The sequence below is a fragment of the Ctenopharyngodon idella genome, chromosome 10 (genome assembly GCF_019924925.1).
Source record: "Ctenopharyngodon idella isolate HZGC_01 chromosome 10, HZGC01, whole genome shotgun sequence".
Lineage (NCBI taxonomy): Eukaryota > Metazoa > Chordata > Actinopteri > Cypriniformes > Xenocyprididae > Ctenopharyngodon > Ctenopharyngodon idella.
In genome coordinates, this window is record NC_067229.1 from 35,217,380 (window position 1) to 35,236,400 (window position 19,021).

General features: G+C 37.9%; 1 protein-coding gene across 2 annotated transcripts in view; it reads left to right on the top strand.

The window, feature by feature from the left end:
• mtus2a (microtubule associated tumor suppressor candidate 2a) overlaps positions 1-19,021 on the top strand; it is a 73,510-nt gene that overhangs the window by 24,743 nt on the left and 29,746 nt on the right. For both annotated transcript variants that reach the window (XM_051911010.1, XM_051911011.1), the window contains exons 2-4: positions 6,719-8,777; positions 9,080-9,347; positions 14,924-15,130. In XM_051911010.1, the coding sequence (XP_051766970.1) occupies positions 6,981-8,777; positions 9,080-9,347; positions 14,924-15,130 (2,272 nt within the window). In that variant the 5' untranslated portion in view covers positions 6,719-6,980. The remainder of the gene's footprint in view (positions 1-6,718; positions 8,778-9,079; positions 9,348-14,923; positions 15,131-19,021) is intronic.

The following is a 19,021-nucleotide window of genomic DNA, read 5'->3' on the forward strand; positions in this document are numbered from 1 at the left end:
CAGCAGAGATACGTAAATACAAGAAAACCATGTGAGTTAACATAGAGAGACCATGCCAGATTTGCTATACAACAGATTTTCCTGCTGTGATGTTAATTTTTTACTTAATTACTTGAACTGGAAACTGTTAATTAGTGTTCTTAATTTATCAATAGGCCATGTTTACACTCGCTATTAGTATCGGATTGTTGTATGCATCAGATATACATGTGTAATTAATGTTATTATTATGTAATATATAATTTTCCATTCATTAAAAAAGGTGATTTTTTTTATTTTTATTATTATACTTATTTTTATGATTATACTTAGAACAGGTTTCAGTTGGTCAATGGCGCAGTCTATTTAAATTGCCTCAAAATAGCAATCCGCCAACAATGCACCTGAACACACCTTGTTTTCAAACCAGCACGCCCTTGGGCGCACAAATGGGTGCAAATGCATTTGCTATTTAAACAATGTGGAGCAGGATGTGAAAATGATAACTGTGTCGGGCTGAAACTAGCAAAAAACACTTGCATATCACCTGGCGCCGCATTGCGCCGGGTGTATAATAGGGCCCAAAAAATTGTAAAAGTGTAAAATAATAAAATGTAAAATTTAACTGCCTGCCAAATTATCTCTCACAATCTTCAGCAAAAGACACCATTATTGGTGTCAGTGAACAGATATCAACACACATTCTTCCTCTTACCTTGTGTATCTCTCTGCAAGGTACAAAAATGTGTTAGAGATTAAAAGGAAGAGCTGTAGAAAGGTGCAGGATGTGAAAACCAGAGGGTAAATATGTCATTATGGTTGTGCTGGTGTGTTTTTACCCACTACAGAGAACGCTGATACTCACCACTCTTCAAAGGTTAAGCATAGACCCGGGCTGTCATTCACTGTTACTGTGTTCTTTCATCATGGCTGAATGGGGGTGTACACCTCACAGTGGGGTGAATTCAGTTCCCCAAAATTAGACGATTCCCTTCTTTTAGATTTGAGAATCTCTGTTGCGTTACTTTTGAAAGAGCTTTGTTGCTTTCATACATATCTACATTTATAGAGCTACATGTAAAGACACATTTCACTTATGTGCAATTGGATGTGTTTTTAACACCATAATTAACACCATAAGTGTTGATTTAGTCATGCACAAACTTACAATTTAAGGACTGTGGCCATGGTACGGTGATTATATCAGATGCTGCAGTAATGTGACAGTACTTTTATATATGTTACTGTATTCAGAGTATTTGAATGATACTCCAAGATACTTTACAGAATATCATGTCATTTCCATCATGCTAGTGTACAATAGTTTACAACAGTAAAAAATTATATTAATAGATATTGAACAAGGTTCTCTTGGTTAAGAAGCTTATCTAGTCGGCTAACATATTGTATACAGTACTTAAGTTAAATTAAGCTGTACATTAGCAGAATATATACTAAGTGAATTTGGGAAAAGAAGAGGTTTTAATGTAGATTGATAATGAGCATGCAGGACTAGAGAACATTAGCAAGAAACATATAATAGATTGTTTGTCTTACCCACTGAGCTCACAGTGTTGATGTGATTTATTTGTGCAGCTCAAATTTACACTCTGCACATACATATAGATCAAACATGCTGTACTTACCAGTCTCAACAACACTATCTGACCTGCATACAGACTGTCAGCAGGTGGAGTCACGTTACTGGTACTAATAACTGGAATGCACTTCCAGGAGCAACCAAGGATCTTGATCCAGGAACATGTCCTATTTGTGTTTCAGGAAACTCTCACACCTGTAGAAAAACAGCAGGTTAGCTCAGCATGAACTGCTTGAATGTTTTGTAAGAGCTAGAGAAAGCAGGCCTTGGTAGTTTGTTATCAGCTTGAAGGCAGAGTGTTTAAGTACAACATGGTCTCAGGACAGAGTTCTCCTTCCTGTCTTTCATCTCCCTCCTGATCAGGCCCTGCTTTAAGGTGATGATACACGAGGCAACTTTTTGAGCAATGTTGCCAAGCGATGTTTCTTGGGCACTTTTCCATTGAGAATGGGCAACAGATTTCCATCTAAAGTATCCAGATAGAAATGTGTTGCCCATTCTCTATGGGAAAAAGCCCAAGCAACATCGCTTGGCAGCATTGTCCAGCAACATTGCTCAAAAAGTTGCCCCATGTATTGTCACCTTTAGAGTTAGCGTGTCAGTGGAAGGCAATCTGAGGCTATCCATCCATCCATCCATCAATCCATCCATCCAACCAACCAACCATGTCCGTCTGTCTAAAAATAAGCTGGCTATATAAAAGCTAACTGAGGGCTTTCCAACTGTAATAAACAGAATATGTTTTTGCTTTTAAAAATGAGACGCAACACAGTGGACTAAAAACAATCCTTGGGTATAGAGATGTCAGTTTTAAAAGCGCAGTGGTAATGCACGCTGTGCAAGATGTTGAAAAAGTACATACGGTAAATACTTGCTTCTGACTGATGAACGCAGCATTCAGAGGTCCATGTCAATGCTGTGTATCTGTCCATTCCACAACTGGTGCCATCTTCCATCTTGGTTATCAACTGTGTTGACAGTTACCACAAGGGTACTTCATATTACTGCTGCTAGACCAATTATTTGTATGTTGAAGTAGAATATTTTTCTTAGCAGAAGGCTAAAAAATCATATACAGGTAAGATTTCAACTCAGTTCAGTATTTCTTATACATATATATATTTAACTGTGTGATAAAGTATAGTCAGCTGACAGAGTTACAGTATCTCACAGAAGTGAGTACACCCCTCACATTTTTGTAAATATTTTATTATATCTTTTCATGTGACAACACTGAAGAAATGGTACTTTGCTACAATGTAAAGTAGTGAGTGTTCAGCTTGTATAACAGTGTAAATTTGCTGTCCCCTCAAAATAACTCACACAGCCATTAATGTCTAAACCGCTGGCCACAAAAGTGAGTACACCGCTAAGTAAAAATGTCCAAATTGGGCCCAATTAGCCATTTTCTCTTCCCGGTGTCATGTGACTTGTTAGTGTTACAAGGTCTCAGGTGTGAATGGGGAGCAGGTGTGTTAAATTTGGTGCTATCGCTCTCACTCTCTCATACTGGTCACTGGAACTTCAACATAGCACCTCATGGCAAAGAACTCTCTGAGGATCTGAAAAAAAGAATTGTTGCTCTACATAAAGATGTACATAAAGCGTAGGCTATAAGAAGATTGCCAAGACCCTGAAACTGAGCTGCAGCACGGTGGCCAAGACCATACAGCGGTTTAACAGGACAGGTTCCACTCAGAACAGGCCTCGCCATGGTCGACCAAAGAAGTTGAGTGCACGTGCTCAGCGTCATATCCAGAGGTTGTGTTTGGGAAATGACGAACACGTATGAGTGCTGCCAGCATTGCTGCAGAGGTTGAAGGGGTGGGGGGGTCAACCTATCAGTGCTCAGACCATACACCGCACACTGCATCAAATTGGTCTGCATAGCTGTCGTCCCAGAAGGAAGCCTCTTCTAAAGATGATGCACAAGAAAGCCCGCAAACAGTTTGCTGAAGACAAGCAGACTAAGGACATGGATTACTGGAACCATGTCCTGTGGTCTGATGAGACCAAGATAAACTTATTTGGTTCAGATGGTGTCAAGCGTGTGTGGCGGCAACCAGGTGAGGAGTACAAAGACAAGTGTGTCTTGCCTACAGTCAAGCATGGTGGTGGGAGTGTCATGGTCTGGGGCTGCATGAGTGCTGCCAGCACTGGGGAGCTACAGTTCATTGAGGGAACCATGAATGCCAACATGTACTGTGACATACTAAAGCAGAGCATAATCCCCTCCCTTCAGAGACCTGGCCGCAGGGCAGTGTTCCAACATGATAACAACCCCAAACACACCTCCAAGACGACCACTGCCTTGCTAAAGAAGCTGAGGGTACCTAAACCCTATTGAGCATCTGTGGGGCATCCTCAAACGGAAGGTGGAGGAGCGCAAGGTCTCTAACATCCACCAGCTCCGTGATGTCGTCATGGAGGAGTGGAAGAGGACTCCAGTGGCAACCTGTGAAGCTCTGGAACTCCATGCCCAAGAGGGTCAAGGCAGTGCTGGAAAATAATGGTGGCCACACAAAATATTGACACTTTGGGCCCAATTTGGACATTTTCACTTAGGGGTGTACTCACTTTTGTGGCCAGTGGTTTAGACATTAATGGCTGTGTGTTGAGTTATTTTGAGGGGACAGCAAATTTACACTACTACTAATTATACAAGCTGTACACTCACTACTTTACATTATAGCAAAGTGTAATTTCTTCAGTGTTGTCACATGAAAAGTTATAATAAAATATTTACAAAAATGTGAGGGGTGTACTCACTTCTGTGAGATACTGTATATATAGTCCCAACATGAGTGATCTGGACCTTGACAAGGAGCTGTTTGTATACGTGGGTGATTATTATGTAAATAAACGGTTTTGGGACTATCTAGCGCAAAGGTAAATTATATTTTAATAACAGAAATTATGTTAATATACTGGTGAATATTTTATACATATTTTATACATTCTATTTTATCATAGAACATATTCTGTGTTGTGCAAGTTGTGTGTGCAAAAAAAAAAAAAAAATAGTTACAAATATTTAACACATACCCGTTTGGCTTGCAGTAATTCCACTCAGTTACAAAAGGATCAAAGGAGTAATCTCAAGATGAAACTTTTGAGCATGTGAATATTCCAGTATATGCAGTAGAAGAACTGAATACATCATTACAGCAAAGGCAGTTGATCATACTGTCATCATGCAAGCCATAACATATCTCACTGATAAAGCTTGATTGTGCGCCCTGGGGTTTCAGATTAGCGCCCCGTTGATACATTTTGTCAATACTGCTTGTATTTATATATGTTTGTGCAATTATGAGATTCACTCTATTCAGTGTACCTTGATATCAGTCTTAATTTGCTTGTGGGTGTGTATGTGGGTGGGTGATTTTAGCACTTGATCAGCCTGCGGTGTTGTGGGTGGAACTATGTGACAGTCTAGTGCCGCAACATCAATATGCTTGTTCTCGGATTGTTGCCCATTTAACTGGCTGTGATATGGATTGTATGGGCTGTCTCTTCTCCAAAGACCGCCTCTCTGATTTCCTGCACAAGCATTTTTATTTGTATCTTACACTTGATGCTTGAAGTGATTTAGTGGTCACTTCTTCCTGTTATTCCAGCATAAATTACTCAAATCTGTGGAAGCAAAAATCATTTAGAGTCAATACTTGAAGCGGGTCTTGTATAAAAAAAAAAGCAACCTCTCTCTTCTTACAAATCTATGTTGTGATTGATTATAGCCCACCTAACTCACCGACCACCCACCCACCCACTCTACCTAGTCAGCAAATGGAGCAACCCCAACCCCCTTTTCCCTATTGGGAAAATGTCAAACTGACCTTGCTTTGTTCTTTTCTCTGGTTTGGACCATATCTACATATGAAACAGCATTGACTTTCTGTTTCCATGTCCAAATCATAATTATGGGCAAACAGCTGTTGTGTCAATGTTTTATAGAGATGCAAAAAACCCACCTTTGACTAATGGTGTATTTTCATCATTTCTACCCCCAAATGACTGCAACATTTTTTGTTGTTGTTGTTGTTTTGTCCCATGTGAACACTGTTGTTAATTACAAGCCGTTTCACACTCTCACTAATTGTCTTTTTTTTTGTTTTTTTGTTGGGCAAACTTGCACAGTAAGATGCTAACAGCTCATCTTTTTTTTTTTTTTTCAGCAGCACATCATCTTCATTTATTCAAATTGGCTTCCTGATTTGGCCATACATAATTCTCTGCAGTAGAGATTTGAAAATTTAATTACTAGAGAAAAGGAGGAACTGCCATCTGCCATTGGAGGAGTGAGCCAAACATTTTACTGCTTTGTGTCAATAGACTTCCTATTCATTACAGTGGCTTGTCAATTTGTGGTTCTTTAAAGAGAAACAAATTAGGTGTAGGAAACATTACAATGCTTTATTTTTGGTTTCTACCCATAGAATATGTTTACAGTGGTATGATGGAGGCAGTTTTTCTCTTCAGGGAAGTATTCATCATTAATATAAAAGACTGCATAGTAGCCTACTGAATACAACTGAAAAAAATTGTTTTGCTGTAGTCATTTTAAACTGGGCACTGAGATTGCGATTTTAATAGAGAATGCCATGAAATATGTGATTAAATTAGAGGAAAAATCCATCCAAATAGTCCATTACCATTTATTCTGACTTATTAAAAATAATGCCACACATGCAATAATCTTTTTTGTTGTCACAAGCATTTGTAGCTAGTTTCATTTACATGGTTGAGTCAAATACTGTACGTTTTTTTACGCTTTGCTTTTTGAATAAAAGGTGTGTATGTATAAATGCACACCTTTTTATTTTGCTCTGTTTACAGAAGTGGTGCGTGCCTTAAAGCTGTTTTTTATTCATTGAAAACTGCAATGGAACAACAAACAGCCATACAACAGCATTATAAATCTTGTTTCTTTCCTTCAATAAAATAAGAAATATGTTTTGCTTTAGATTAGGTAGTCAGGAAAACCAACCTTCAATAAAATAAGAAAGTGTTGCTTTAGATTTGAGAGTCAGTAAAACTAACCAAAATTAGACTGGGATGTCTGGGACATCTGGGATGGTTTGTGCTGATGCACGCTCTGCACTGTTTACACAATTTAATGTCTTATTTTCTGTGCAGGTTTGGCACCAGATGAATGAACAAGGCATTTCAAGGTCCTGAAAGCTGATATGATTTCATCAAGTGCATTGCCCTGTTGAGAAGTAAACAAATACAGTTCTTGGAGTAAAAATGAAAAAAATGTGAGATGAGGTTGTGGTTCTGCACTCCATCCAAACTGCGAAATTTGAAGGACTAGGTGAAGACAAGTGAGGGAACGAGACCTTTGATGGATCCAGGATTACTGTGGAGCTTTTGAGAGAGAAGCTCAGACTGATACAACATGAATGTGCAAGAAAAGATACAAGCCGGTGAAGACAACCAACAAGGAGAAACACAGAATGACGACAAACAGCCTTCGCTAGAACCTGAGGAAGACGCTAATGCCAATCAAATCACCAAAGAGAAAATTCATTCAGATAACCGAGAACATGGCAGCCCACTACCCCCTCTTGTATCACACTCTGAAGCCCAGGAGAGGATCATTATCTGGGGAACACATGCTCAGAGTGAGGACCCTGAACTGGAAGAGTTTGAACTGCTTGAGTGTCAAGAGCTAGAAACATTTATTGTGGAAGAAGAAGAGGTAGACATGTCAAGTGAGAGAAGCAGAAAGGGAGCAAAGAACCTCTGTGACAGGACGTTGGCATCCACAGCTGTCAGCGCTACTGTTGGATCCCCTTGGAAAGACCACAATGAGAACCACAGTGTGGATGGAGATGCAAATGAGAACTCACAGCCCCTTGATCTCAGGACCTCTAGCTCTCGCTCTGGGGCAAACTGGACCCTGAGAGAAGCGCGAAGTGGTTCTGAAAGCAATGTTTTTTCATCTTCTCTTTCTGCAGTGACCAGTCTCAGTGGAAGTTTAGCCAGTGCCCTGGACAGTGCAGGCCGCACACAGCCTCTCTCTTCCCAGTCCACCAAGTCTACCTCAGGCAAAGGCAGGAACCAGCAACCAGCTACTACCGAGTCCTACATCCTCTCAGAGAGAAACAGGGAGCTTCCCAGGGATTTGGACCAAAACCATAACTCTACTACACTGCCTCAGGAATCACAATATGACCGAAGTAAGCTAATCACTCAAAGTGGGGTGTATCCTTCAAATGGAGCAGTAAAAGTGCAAAAATTCCAAATGGAAGCAGAGCAGAATGGCGGGAAAAGGATGTCAACCGAGGTGCAGAAAGGTATGTTGAGGGTGCTACCTTCTTGTAGGCAACTAGTCCGCCCTCTTTCTACTGAAAAACGACTTACCTCAGGATATCCCAGCATGGACACCCAGACAGACCAGCAACAATCCCAATCCGCTGAGACAAGTCACAGCCATCAACAAGTGCTGCCGACTACAGAAGTCAACAGTAAGAACACAGGATCAGAAATGCTTCCCAACCAGACCTTTACACGAGAAGCCCAACACTTGAAGAGGCAGAGCTCAGCAGATCGTGCTGCAAGTCCCTCCAGCCTAGAAAGGAAGACTCACTTCAGTCGGCGGACCTACAGCAGTCCGACTAGACCTTCGACACCTCCATCCCCCAAGACCACAAGGTCTCCTCAAAGACAGCCTCCATCCTCACCTATCAAGACTTTACCTTCTCGAGCTCCTCAGTTGGGTTATGCTGGGTACAGCTCAGGCTTAAGAGCCCCAGTTAAAACAACTATCAACACAAGCATCCATAAACCTCCTCCTACAATGGAGGCTTCAATGGAGACCTCCCCTCCAAGCAAGTGTCTGCCAAAACCGAAAAGTGTCCGACCCAAAATCATCACGTACATTCGGAAGACTCCGCAGGTGAAACCCCAGTCTCTTGAGGGAACTTACGAGGTGTCGTCCTTACCTACAAGACTCTCAACATACAGCAGCACACAGGCCAAACCAGCGGTAGGAGAACAAAGAGAAGCCACTGTGCTGAGTGCCTCAAATTTACTCTACGATAAGTATCGACAAGAGATGCAGAAGGTTCGGTTCTTCTCTCCTGGACTCATGGTGTCTGGGATTAAGCCACCCAGCAACGCCATGCCCCAAAAAATGTCAGGCCGAGCGGACAGCTTCTATGGTTCTCTTAACAAGCCTCTATCTGCAGCTGTAAGGAATGCACTAGACATTTAACAATATGCTGTTCTTTAACTTAGTACTTTTATGTCCATTTCTTGGTATATCTAATTACATGTAAAATGTATTACATGATTAGTTTGGTGAAACCGAGAGTGCTTTGTTAATGAAATAGCATGCTGTAGAGTATTTAACAGACTATTACCTGAATGTTTTATGGAGGGTATGTCAATATTTTAATAAGCTTTTAAATTGTAACATTTGTTATCTTCAGTAGATGAGTTTGTGGAGTTTGCTGCCTGCAGCTGCAACGTTTGGTAATGTTTTTTGTTTAGGTGGGCAGATCTCCAGTCACCCTTGGATCTCCTGTGGCTGGAGCCGAGGACCCTTCTGGACCCCCTATGGGAGCACAGGATACAGGGAGTCTTTTTCGTCCACCACGGGGACTAAGACCCCAGCTTGGTGTTGGTGCTGTAAACAGGACTCCCTCTGCAGCTGCGAAGAACAGGATGGTCCAAACAAGCCACCCAAAGTCACCATTGACCCTCAGTCAACCAATGCAGGCAGTAAACCCGACCACTCAAAACCCTCAGGAACCACAAGGTAAGATAAATGGTTCACTTTGCATGGCAAAATGAGTCAAGACTTGGCTTTTATACAATTTACATACATTTTCAGTAGTAAAATTGAATGCTTCACATGCCACACTGGTGCAAGTTCAGTAGAAACCTGTGCCAAAGCAGTCTTAGAAACTGTTTTTAACTGAAAGAAATACCAAAGCTTCATCCTAAGGGCGTAAGTGACTCTCGAGTATTTTGAGATGAATAGATTTAAATAGAAAGAAGGAAGAGAACACCATAAGTCTTCTCGTCCCTGTCAGCTATGCATTTGTAATTGTTACAGATAAACTCATCCCAGCCTCTAGTCAGTGTAAAATACACTTTACCTCCTGGCATTCAGTTAAATATAAATAAAATTCACATTCATCTTGTGCCATGAGGGAGTTCTGTCTGAGCTTAAAAATTCCCCACCGTTTCTAAAGCACACTTCATTTCCGACAACTTTGCCTGCCAAGGTGAAGATATGAATTATTTCATCTTAAATCCACTACCAGCACTGCCATCATCCTACGTGTTTTTTCTAGAGGGCATCTGTCTATCTGAATACCGTTATCTCACTGCAAACCCATGACAGTCTCCATTAATGCATGCAGTTGCCGATTTCTTGCTGTTTGGCCCTGTTTGTGAAGCTTTGAAGTGCAAAGCAGTAAACAATTAAGTCATGCCAATATCTGTAACTATGTCTGGTCACAATTTGTAATTCTAGTTGAAACACTATATGATTTTTATGGTGTGAGGATGCCACAATACAATATACAATAGTTAAAGAGACAGGCTTGTGGTACATAGTTTTACTCTGATAGTTTGACCCCTGAAATGGTATAAAAGAAATCAAGAGGAAGAAGTTCTCCTCATGAGAGATTACTATTATTATAGAGAAACTAACTAGTTTGTATTACACTCTTCTGGTATGACTTTCAAAATTACTTGTCTGATTGCTCTGAAGTTGGTAATTATTTCCCACTGTAGTTATCTCACATATGTCACATAATTTATTCACATTCTCAGTGAAAACATTTGATTCTGGTCACTAGGTTCCTTTAAAACTCTGTCTAGGATTAAAATCTTCTTGTAAATTGTCTAATGCGCTGAAGTACCATAGCAAATAATCTCTGATTGCTTATTAGGTTTTGTTACGTCCTTAGATTGCAATCACTAAAATCAGAGCTTAATGTCTATGGAGAGCAGCAGAGTACCTTCTTTTTGCATTGTGCAATGTATTTTTTGTGTTTTTATTAACATGACGTACAATTTAGTAGCATTTCATTCTTCATTAATATAGTTAAGGGTTTATCACTGAACCAGTGATGGCTTGTTAAAAGAGCTCTAGTAATGTATTCATGCATTTTAACATTCAGTAAGAAATCAATGAGTTCTTGAGCTTCAATCCGTAATTATACATTTGCACACACACACACACATACACACACTCCTTTTCCTTTTTATTTATTCGTAACACTTTGAGAAAATGACTCCCCTCTGGTGTTAAAAGGACAGTTCACCAAAAAATGAAAATTCTATCAGTTTCTTTTTAGCCGAATTTCCAAGCTTCTCTCTTCTATACAGTAAAAATGAATGGGAACAGCTGCGGTCACCATTTACTTTTATTGTATGGAAAAAAATAAATAAACATTGAAATTGCAAAATCAAAGCTGATGATGGATGACTACTGTGTATGATCTGGGCAAGTCCGGAAATATGGGGAAGTAGGAACAGGAAGGAATAAAGACGATTGATGGTGCAAAAAAAATCAGAGAGAGAGAGAGAACAGGAACACATTTATCTTTAATGATCACAACCCTCACATGAAGCAGAAGCTGCCTGCAATTTCATTAAAGACCTTGATGGCCCGAGGTTGGGGTGGGGGGTGTTGGGGTCGCTGGGGGAAGCGATGAAGCCAGGGCAACTTTGATTAGAGATGAATGGATGAGAGGGTGCTTTGTTGTGTGTATTTGCTTGAGTGTGTATGTGTGTGTTTTCATTTGTGAAGAATGCGTCTCTGAAGCATACTGCTGACACTGCAGTCTAATAAACGTCTGAGAATGTGACAGACAAAATGAGAAACGGTAGATTGTCATTTAGTATGCGCTACGCTTTGCTCCAATCACAGCGTCTTGGGAACAGGGAACTCGAGGTGCTTTATCTCCAAGAGCAGGAGGGGATCATTCTCTCCACCTGCCCCAAATTATGACCTCAGGTGGGGGGAGTCTGGTAGTTCAAAGCAAGCCTTGAAGTGGGTCCCTAAATTCACCCCGCAGTAGCTCTTTGCATGTGCATATTTTTGTGCGACTTCCCTCTTCTTCCTGTGCCTCCCAAAATCATATTTTTTTATTTGACAACGGGACAGTCCACATGGTGCCCTGCAGTAAGAGGTATCTGATGTGAAGGCCAGTGCAAAGAGCTCAGAGCAAAAGAAATGATCCTTATTAATTGCATGTAAACAACTTTTTTCTCTTTATTGGTGTAAAAATAAGCACATAGCGTAAAGAAAACCCATTACTCTATTCAATCGAGGCCGTTATTAAGCGCTGATATCGTAATAATTTGTGCAGAGCTGCATTTAGAGGAACCTTTTTAACAAAAAAGGAACCTCCTGGACTAATTAAAAAAAGAAAGGGCTTCTGCTGGAGACTGTAAACTTCTGTTAAGCACCAGACGCTTTCCAATTAGAACCACACTATCTTACCAAGTCGAGCAAAACAGAGTAGCCAACCTCAAATACATACAGGTAAGGTAAAAAACAGTAATATTTTTTAATATAATATATTATATTAAATTTTAAATGTAATATATATTTATTTTATATTAAATATATTTTAATAATATATTTTAAAATGTAATTTATTCCTGTGATGGCAATGCTGAATTTTCGGTCTTTCAGTCCTTAGTGCTTTATATATAATTTACAAATGTATACATTAAAAATAAATGTAATTTTAATGGTTTGTATTTTTTTTTTTTTTTTTTTTTACAGAATTTTCCAGTTTTGTCATTATACAATGAAGTACCTGTTGTTTTACAGATATTTGCTTTTTTTTTTTTTTTTTTTTTACAGAATTTTCCAGTTTTGTCATTATACAATGAAGTACCTGTTGTTTTACAGATATTTGCTGTAATTTAAATTTCCACTATTAATTTACATGCTTGTATTTTGGTATTACATCAAATTTCTGTTTTTTTAAGAGGAAATGTTCTGTATTTTTGCAGAATAATGTGTAATTTTGCATAAAATGTTGATTAATATTTTACAGATTTTTTTTCTGTAAAAATGGAAAAAGGGAATTAAACAACAAATCAAGATGACATTTTAATCTCCTTATGTAGCCGACTATAAATATTAATAGCTGACAAACTTGCTGGTTTGTATTGGCCGCCTCCAGTTTTCCCTTTGTGTTGCCTCTAGCTAACCCTGTGATGTAATTGTGACATCAGCACTAAAAGGGTCTATATACGGTGAATAACTGTAATAGATTACATTTAATGTAAATTTACAGTAGAATACTGTTAAATTTACAGTTTTTGGCAGTGAAAAAAACAAGTCATTGTTTAATTTATAGTGAAAAACTGTAAATTTACATTCCCAGAATTCCCTGCGCGATACTTCACATTTGATGTGTTTTGTTGAAATAACTGTTTCTTCTTAGTTTTTTTTTCTAATTATGTGCATTATGGTTTTATGTTACGTCTAATGTTGTTAAATTATTGTTTATTGCATTTTTAATGTCATGTGTGTTACCAAGATGGTGTTAAGTGTTTGTGTCAATGACACTGTGTGTACCTTATATATATTAGTATAGTCAACTTGTGGAAAAGCTGCTTGTGATAAGCTTTGATTCATCATGTGACTTTCTCATCACCATATTATTGGTGGTTTGGCCAGAAAATTACCGTTTTTTTTTTTTTTTTTTTTTTTTTTTTTACAGTGTATATATACATTTTAGTGTGGCTTAAGTGTTCACATAGTCAAACCAAAATTTATTCAGACAAAAAAAAACAAAAAAAACAAAAAAACATTTTTGATATTTTTGCTATATTTTTACTAGTGGGTGCAGGACACTATAGTTCATTTATGTAAGTGAGGATAGCAAAATAAAGTAAACTGTGACATATTATACCCAAAAATTCTTCATACAGTGGACTACCAGTAAAATTGATAAAGATTTGGAACCAAAAATTATTCAGACACTTTGACCTGACCATGTTTTGCTTAAGTGATCTGACATAATTAAAGGAACACTCCACTTTTTTTGAAAATAGGCTCATTTTCCAGCTCCCCTGCGTAATATCATTGCGCCTGCTGCAGCCATAGTACGGCAGCAAAGTTCCTTGATTATTACGCCGGACTGACAGTATAGTTCCTAGTCATATCGGCCTAGAAAATCGCAACTTTTAATTTTCCTTCGGTCTTTGTACACGATGTAACTACAGAAGAGTCAAGTTTTAAATAGGAAAAATATTGAAACTCTTAGGTCATTTTTTAACGAGATGCTAACGGTCTAATCAGATTCAATGAACTATGCTAAGCTATGCTAAAAGTGGTACCACCAGATCCGGAGATCGGCTGAATGGATTCGAAAACGGTAAAACTCAACTGTTTAACTCTAGGGGAGCTGGAAAATGAGCCTATTTTCAAAAAAAGTGGAGTGTTCATTTAAGATTAATTTTTTCTGACACAGTTTAACTCTGAGATCTTATCATATTTTATTACCATTTTTTTAAACTATAGTGAATAAACTGTATAAATGAATAAAATGTTCAAGGTGTCTGAATAAATTTTAGTTTGACTGTATATAATGGAACAATTTAAATGTTTTGGCGATGGCTAGATTGAAATATAAAACAATCTTTTTTATGCTTAAAAATTGCAAGTACATCCAGAAACCATTCACACACACTTTTATTGTGCATAATTAATAAATTAATTAAATTTATTCTCTGTTCAGTTTTATATTAAAGTTTTTTTTTTTAGCTCATATAGGGTCTTCATCTAAGATAATATATTTTGACAAACGTTTTGTATTAAATTAGACCCCCTCAGTGGATGACAAATGTGACTCATCGCTCTTCTTCATGTGAATATTACAGTGGTATATATGTTGATGAATGGCCATGTCATGCTGTGGTCAGAGAAGGCAGACAGCCGCCTCTTTATGATTCTTTCAGGAGCTTTTAAAGCGATTTTTACCTCTCACCAGAGAGAGGCCATAAAACACCATCTCTATCCTACTGTGAATCTCTTTAAGGCCAGTCTGCCTAGAAATAGTTCATTTCAGGACACAACACTCACTTTCTTTTGTTTCTTGTGTTTTCTGAATTTCTTTTCCTGCAACTGTTTCTCAGTTGCAACAGTCATGTGATCATGTACCAACAGAAAACATCTCTATGCCTCATTTTGTCACAGCATTATAACAAGAATATGTTATGCATAGTTGACCTCCATGGTGACATGAACTAGACTAAAAAAAGCAGTATGTAGTTTTTATTTCCTAGAACTCTTTTTTACAAATGGTGTTTTTTCCAGTTAGTTTGAGTAGTAATCACAGTCTTCTTCACTCTCAGATCAGAGAAAGCCGGTGGTGACTGGGTTAGCTGCTAAATCCTTCCTGCCAAAGCCAGCTCAGTCTGGCCTCCGTCCTCCTGGTTACTCGCGCCTCCCGCCGGCCCGTCTGGCTGCCTTTGGGTTTGTTCGAAGCTCTAGCGTCTCCTCCGTGTCCAGTAACCACTCGACCGACAGCACACGGAGTGACCCCTGCCGACCCGCCTACCGTGAGTTACTGAAACACAAACACTGTGCATTCAGATAAATAAATGTAGATTTGTACAGTGGGGCCTAAAAACCTGAAACCACATTGAAAATGTTTTAATGTTTTTGAAAAAAAGTCTCTTACGCTCACAGAGGCTGCAAAAATACAGTAGTAATATTAAAATATATTTTTTGTAATAGTTTTCTATTTTAATAAATCTTAAAATGTAATTTATTCCTGTGAATTTTCAGCATCATTACTCCGGTCTTCAGTGTCACGTTATTCTTCAGAAATCATTCTAATATGCTGGTTTGGGGCTCAAGAAACATTTCTTAATCTGCTTAATATATTTTAAAATTGAGAATATATTTTGTGATACAATTTTTCCATAATTCTTTGATGAATAGAAAGTTCAAAAGAACAGCATTTATTCTAAATAGAAATTAGTTGTAACATTATGAATGTTTTACTGTCACTTTAATGCATCCTTGCTGAATAAAAGTAATTAGTATGAAGTATTAGTATTAAGCCTTTGTACAAAAGGTCAGTTGTCACTGAAGCAAAGGGCATTATGAAATTAATGTTAATTTTTCACTCAAATTGTTGCTCTAATAATGTATTAAAATAGAAAAATGCTAAACAGAAGCATTTTCTCTAGTGGTCTCAGATTTTTAGACCCCACTAAACACCTGTACACACTACAATTTAAGATGCCATCTAAAATACTTGTAGCTGAGTGCATTGTTATGTGAGATCCCTGAGGTACAGTTTACATAAAAGCATAATGCTCCACTTTTTAGAGTTAATTATAATGCAATTTGCATCATTTTATTAACTCTGCCTACAAGCAGTGTGCAGATCCCCTTTCATTAACATATTCTGCTCATAACTTCGTGCTCTAACATGATATCATGGGATATTCAGCATAGTACACCAAAAACACTAAAAAGTTCAGTATTTGTTTTACAAAATCAGACTTTTCTTTAGTTGGCCTTTATTTTAGGTCACAAAAGAAACTTTGTGTTTGATCTGAGTGTTCTTCTTTCATAACTAGCTCAGTGAGTCAACATGAATGATCCTCAGTATGTTCAGAGCCTGCTGAAGTAGATTCCAGTCTGCTCTTAAAGGGGGCTGTCTTTGAAAATTGGCATCTGCGTGCGCTGCATGTGTTTTTAATGCGACCTACATAAGTGATGTTGGCTGGGCTTCTCCTGGTAACAGTTGACGTGGCTGCAGATTCAGGCATCTGGAGTTACATGCGTCATTGGATGAGTTATGTCATCAGGTCTTTTTATCCTGGAATCACTTGGGAAGAGGAATCCCTCAGCATTCACAGTCATGTATGTTTGGGACAAACAGACACACGGGAGAAATACTGAGAGAACGAAAGTTGGAAGGCGTCAATGTGACGTGTTCTATGTTGCAGTGGCCCCAAAAAATATTTTGTATACAGGAGCACTCTAAAATAGAGAGCACATTTTTAGAAGTTTGCTTAAAATAATAAAACATTAGATAAAATATTTTGGTTGGACTTTATTTTACAGTACGTGCACTTTCAATGTACTTACATTGTATTTTAAACTACTGAGAAGTGTAAGGTAACTACATGGGTTAAGTTAAGGTTTAGGGGTAGGTTCAGGGTTACCTGGTTAGTGTTATTACTACAACAAGTACATAGTATGTTCATGCGAAACAGGACTGTAAAATAAAGTGCTACCAATGTTTTATAAAAAGAAGTAACAAAAGGATGTATTCATATAGTCATGTAAATTGAAATAAAGGCCAGTTAAAGGTGCATTAAGGTGCATGATTTCTGAGAAACGCTGTTGAAAGTGAATCAGACTGAACATCACAACACACTTGTAGCCAATCAGCAGTAACGGGCATGTCCAATCAGGTAGAGAGAGTGAGCAATGGGAGAGTTATAGAAAGACTGTATGAAGTGAGATGGCTATGTGGCATTACAAAAGAGAAAAGGTCAGAGGAATATCATATCACTGGAAAAAGAAGGGTTATGATCAGGCAAGAGCTTTAGGACCTGTGTTAATATTAGAAAAGCTTTCTAGCACTAGAGAGACCTAAGCAGGAAGGCCTGAAAACATTGTTTTTTACAGAACCAAGATATGCTGTTGTTGTAATGTTTAGCTATAGTAACAGGACAGTTTTGAGAGTTATTGTTTGTCTGTAGCTGGTGTGCTGCTGGCGACTCTTGCTTGTATGTGTAATGTATGTTCCTTGTCATTCATTCGTCATCTTCGCTTTATTTTTCACGAAGCATTATTTTGCTTTGCTTCCACTATGGTAAAGAGACTCTTACATTGCATGTTTGGGCATTTTGGGGGTGGAGCAATGAAGGGAGGGGTGTGTTTGTTTGGGTTGATTTCAAATTACAATAGTGCTTCTGAGAAATTGCTTACTGCACCTTTAAGGAAAAGGCCATTTTTTCTGAGAAAAGATCATTTCAGTTTTAGTCATTTCAGTACTTATGTTTCAGGTAGTTGCCAAGGCAACATTTCTAATTTTCATTCGTTTTTTAAGTCTTTCATCTAATATTTATATTTTATTTTATTTCATGTACTGGAAACTGTTTTAATACACTGTAAACCCTATTGCTCAAAATACTTAATTGTTTTGAGTAGGACAAACTTAAATTTAACAAATTAGTTCAGTTAAATTAACTGTTATGAGTATTTAGAACTTTCTTTTTCTTTCGAGTTCACAGAACTGATATATTTTAAGTAAACTGAACTGTTTTATTGTTTTGAGTTGTATGAACTCATTTGTTTTAATTTATTCAGTTAAACTTAAGTTTAACTGAAACTGGGCTGAGATTTCTATTTCCCAGCATGCTTTGCCCATGGCACTCGAAAGGGAGAGTAAATGCTAAAATTTAATGTTATATAATGTTTTTTTTTTTTTTTTTTGTGCAAAATTAATGGATAAGGGAGATTTAGTAGCGATTTATTTTTTGTTATGCTAATGTAGAAGAGTTTCTGTTAATGTGGGTTTTTGGAGAGTTACCATCGTGGTGACAAGTGGCGCATGTGGCTTGGTTTGAGAGCAGGTAAGTTACATATTTTAAGTTGCTGTACTCATTCAGTAAGTGTTATACCATGCTATTGTTAACATGTTAGCAAATTAGCAAGTTGGCATTTTTTGAATTTTCTTTTTAGGGTTTACAGTGAAGTAAATAACTCATTTGATTTGGAAGACCTCAAAATAAAAAAGTTAATTAACTAAATATTTTATGTTAATTGCTATCAAAGTGTATGAGTTAGCTAACTCAGTACTTCAAGTTAAGAGCAATTATCATGCATGAGTACTACAAACTCAAAACTTGATAGTTCTGCTTACTTAAAATTGGGAACATCATAACTCAAAAAATTTGAGTAAGCCCAACTTATGCGGGTTTACAGTGTAGTTTCAGTTTTAGTTTTGATGGTGCAGTTGGTGCAGATACCACTTAGTTTGATATACTGCCATCTAAAGAACAGCATGCAGACATTATTAAGTGTCCAAATATTTTTTAGGCCACTGCAGATGTAATTGGGGTCATTACAAACAGTGTTTTGTATCTGCAAAATGTCTAACATCATTTATCTCACCATAGTCATGTCCTGACATACTGTGTGTGTCTGTTTTGATAGAAATCATTACTGAAATTTCCATAGCGAAGTTCATTATTTCTCTCCGAAATTAGGCCTATGATCCACCCAGCGGGGTGTGCATAATATTTAGTACAGCCGTGCGATCCATACATTCAGTGTGTGTACGAAATCTATTTATAGTCATTGTATTTTCACAATCCTTCCACACTATTTAATATGTTAGTCAGAGGTGCAAATGATTGTTTCTCTCTCTTTCTCTCTGAAGTGTTGAATGTGTTACAAGGCTGATTGCTGATCTGATGGTG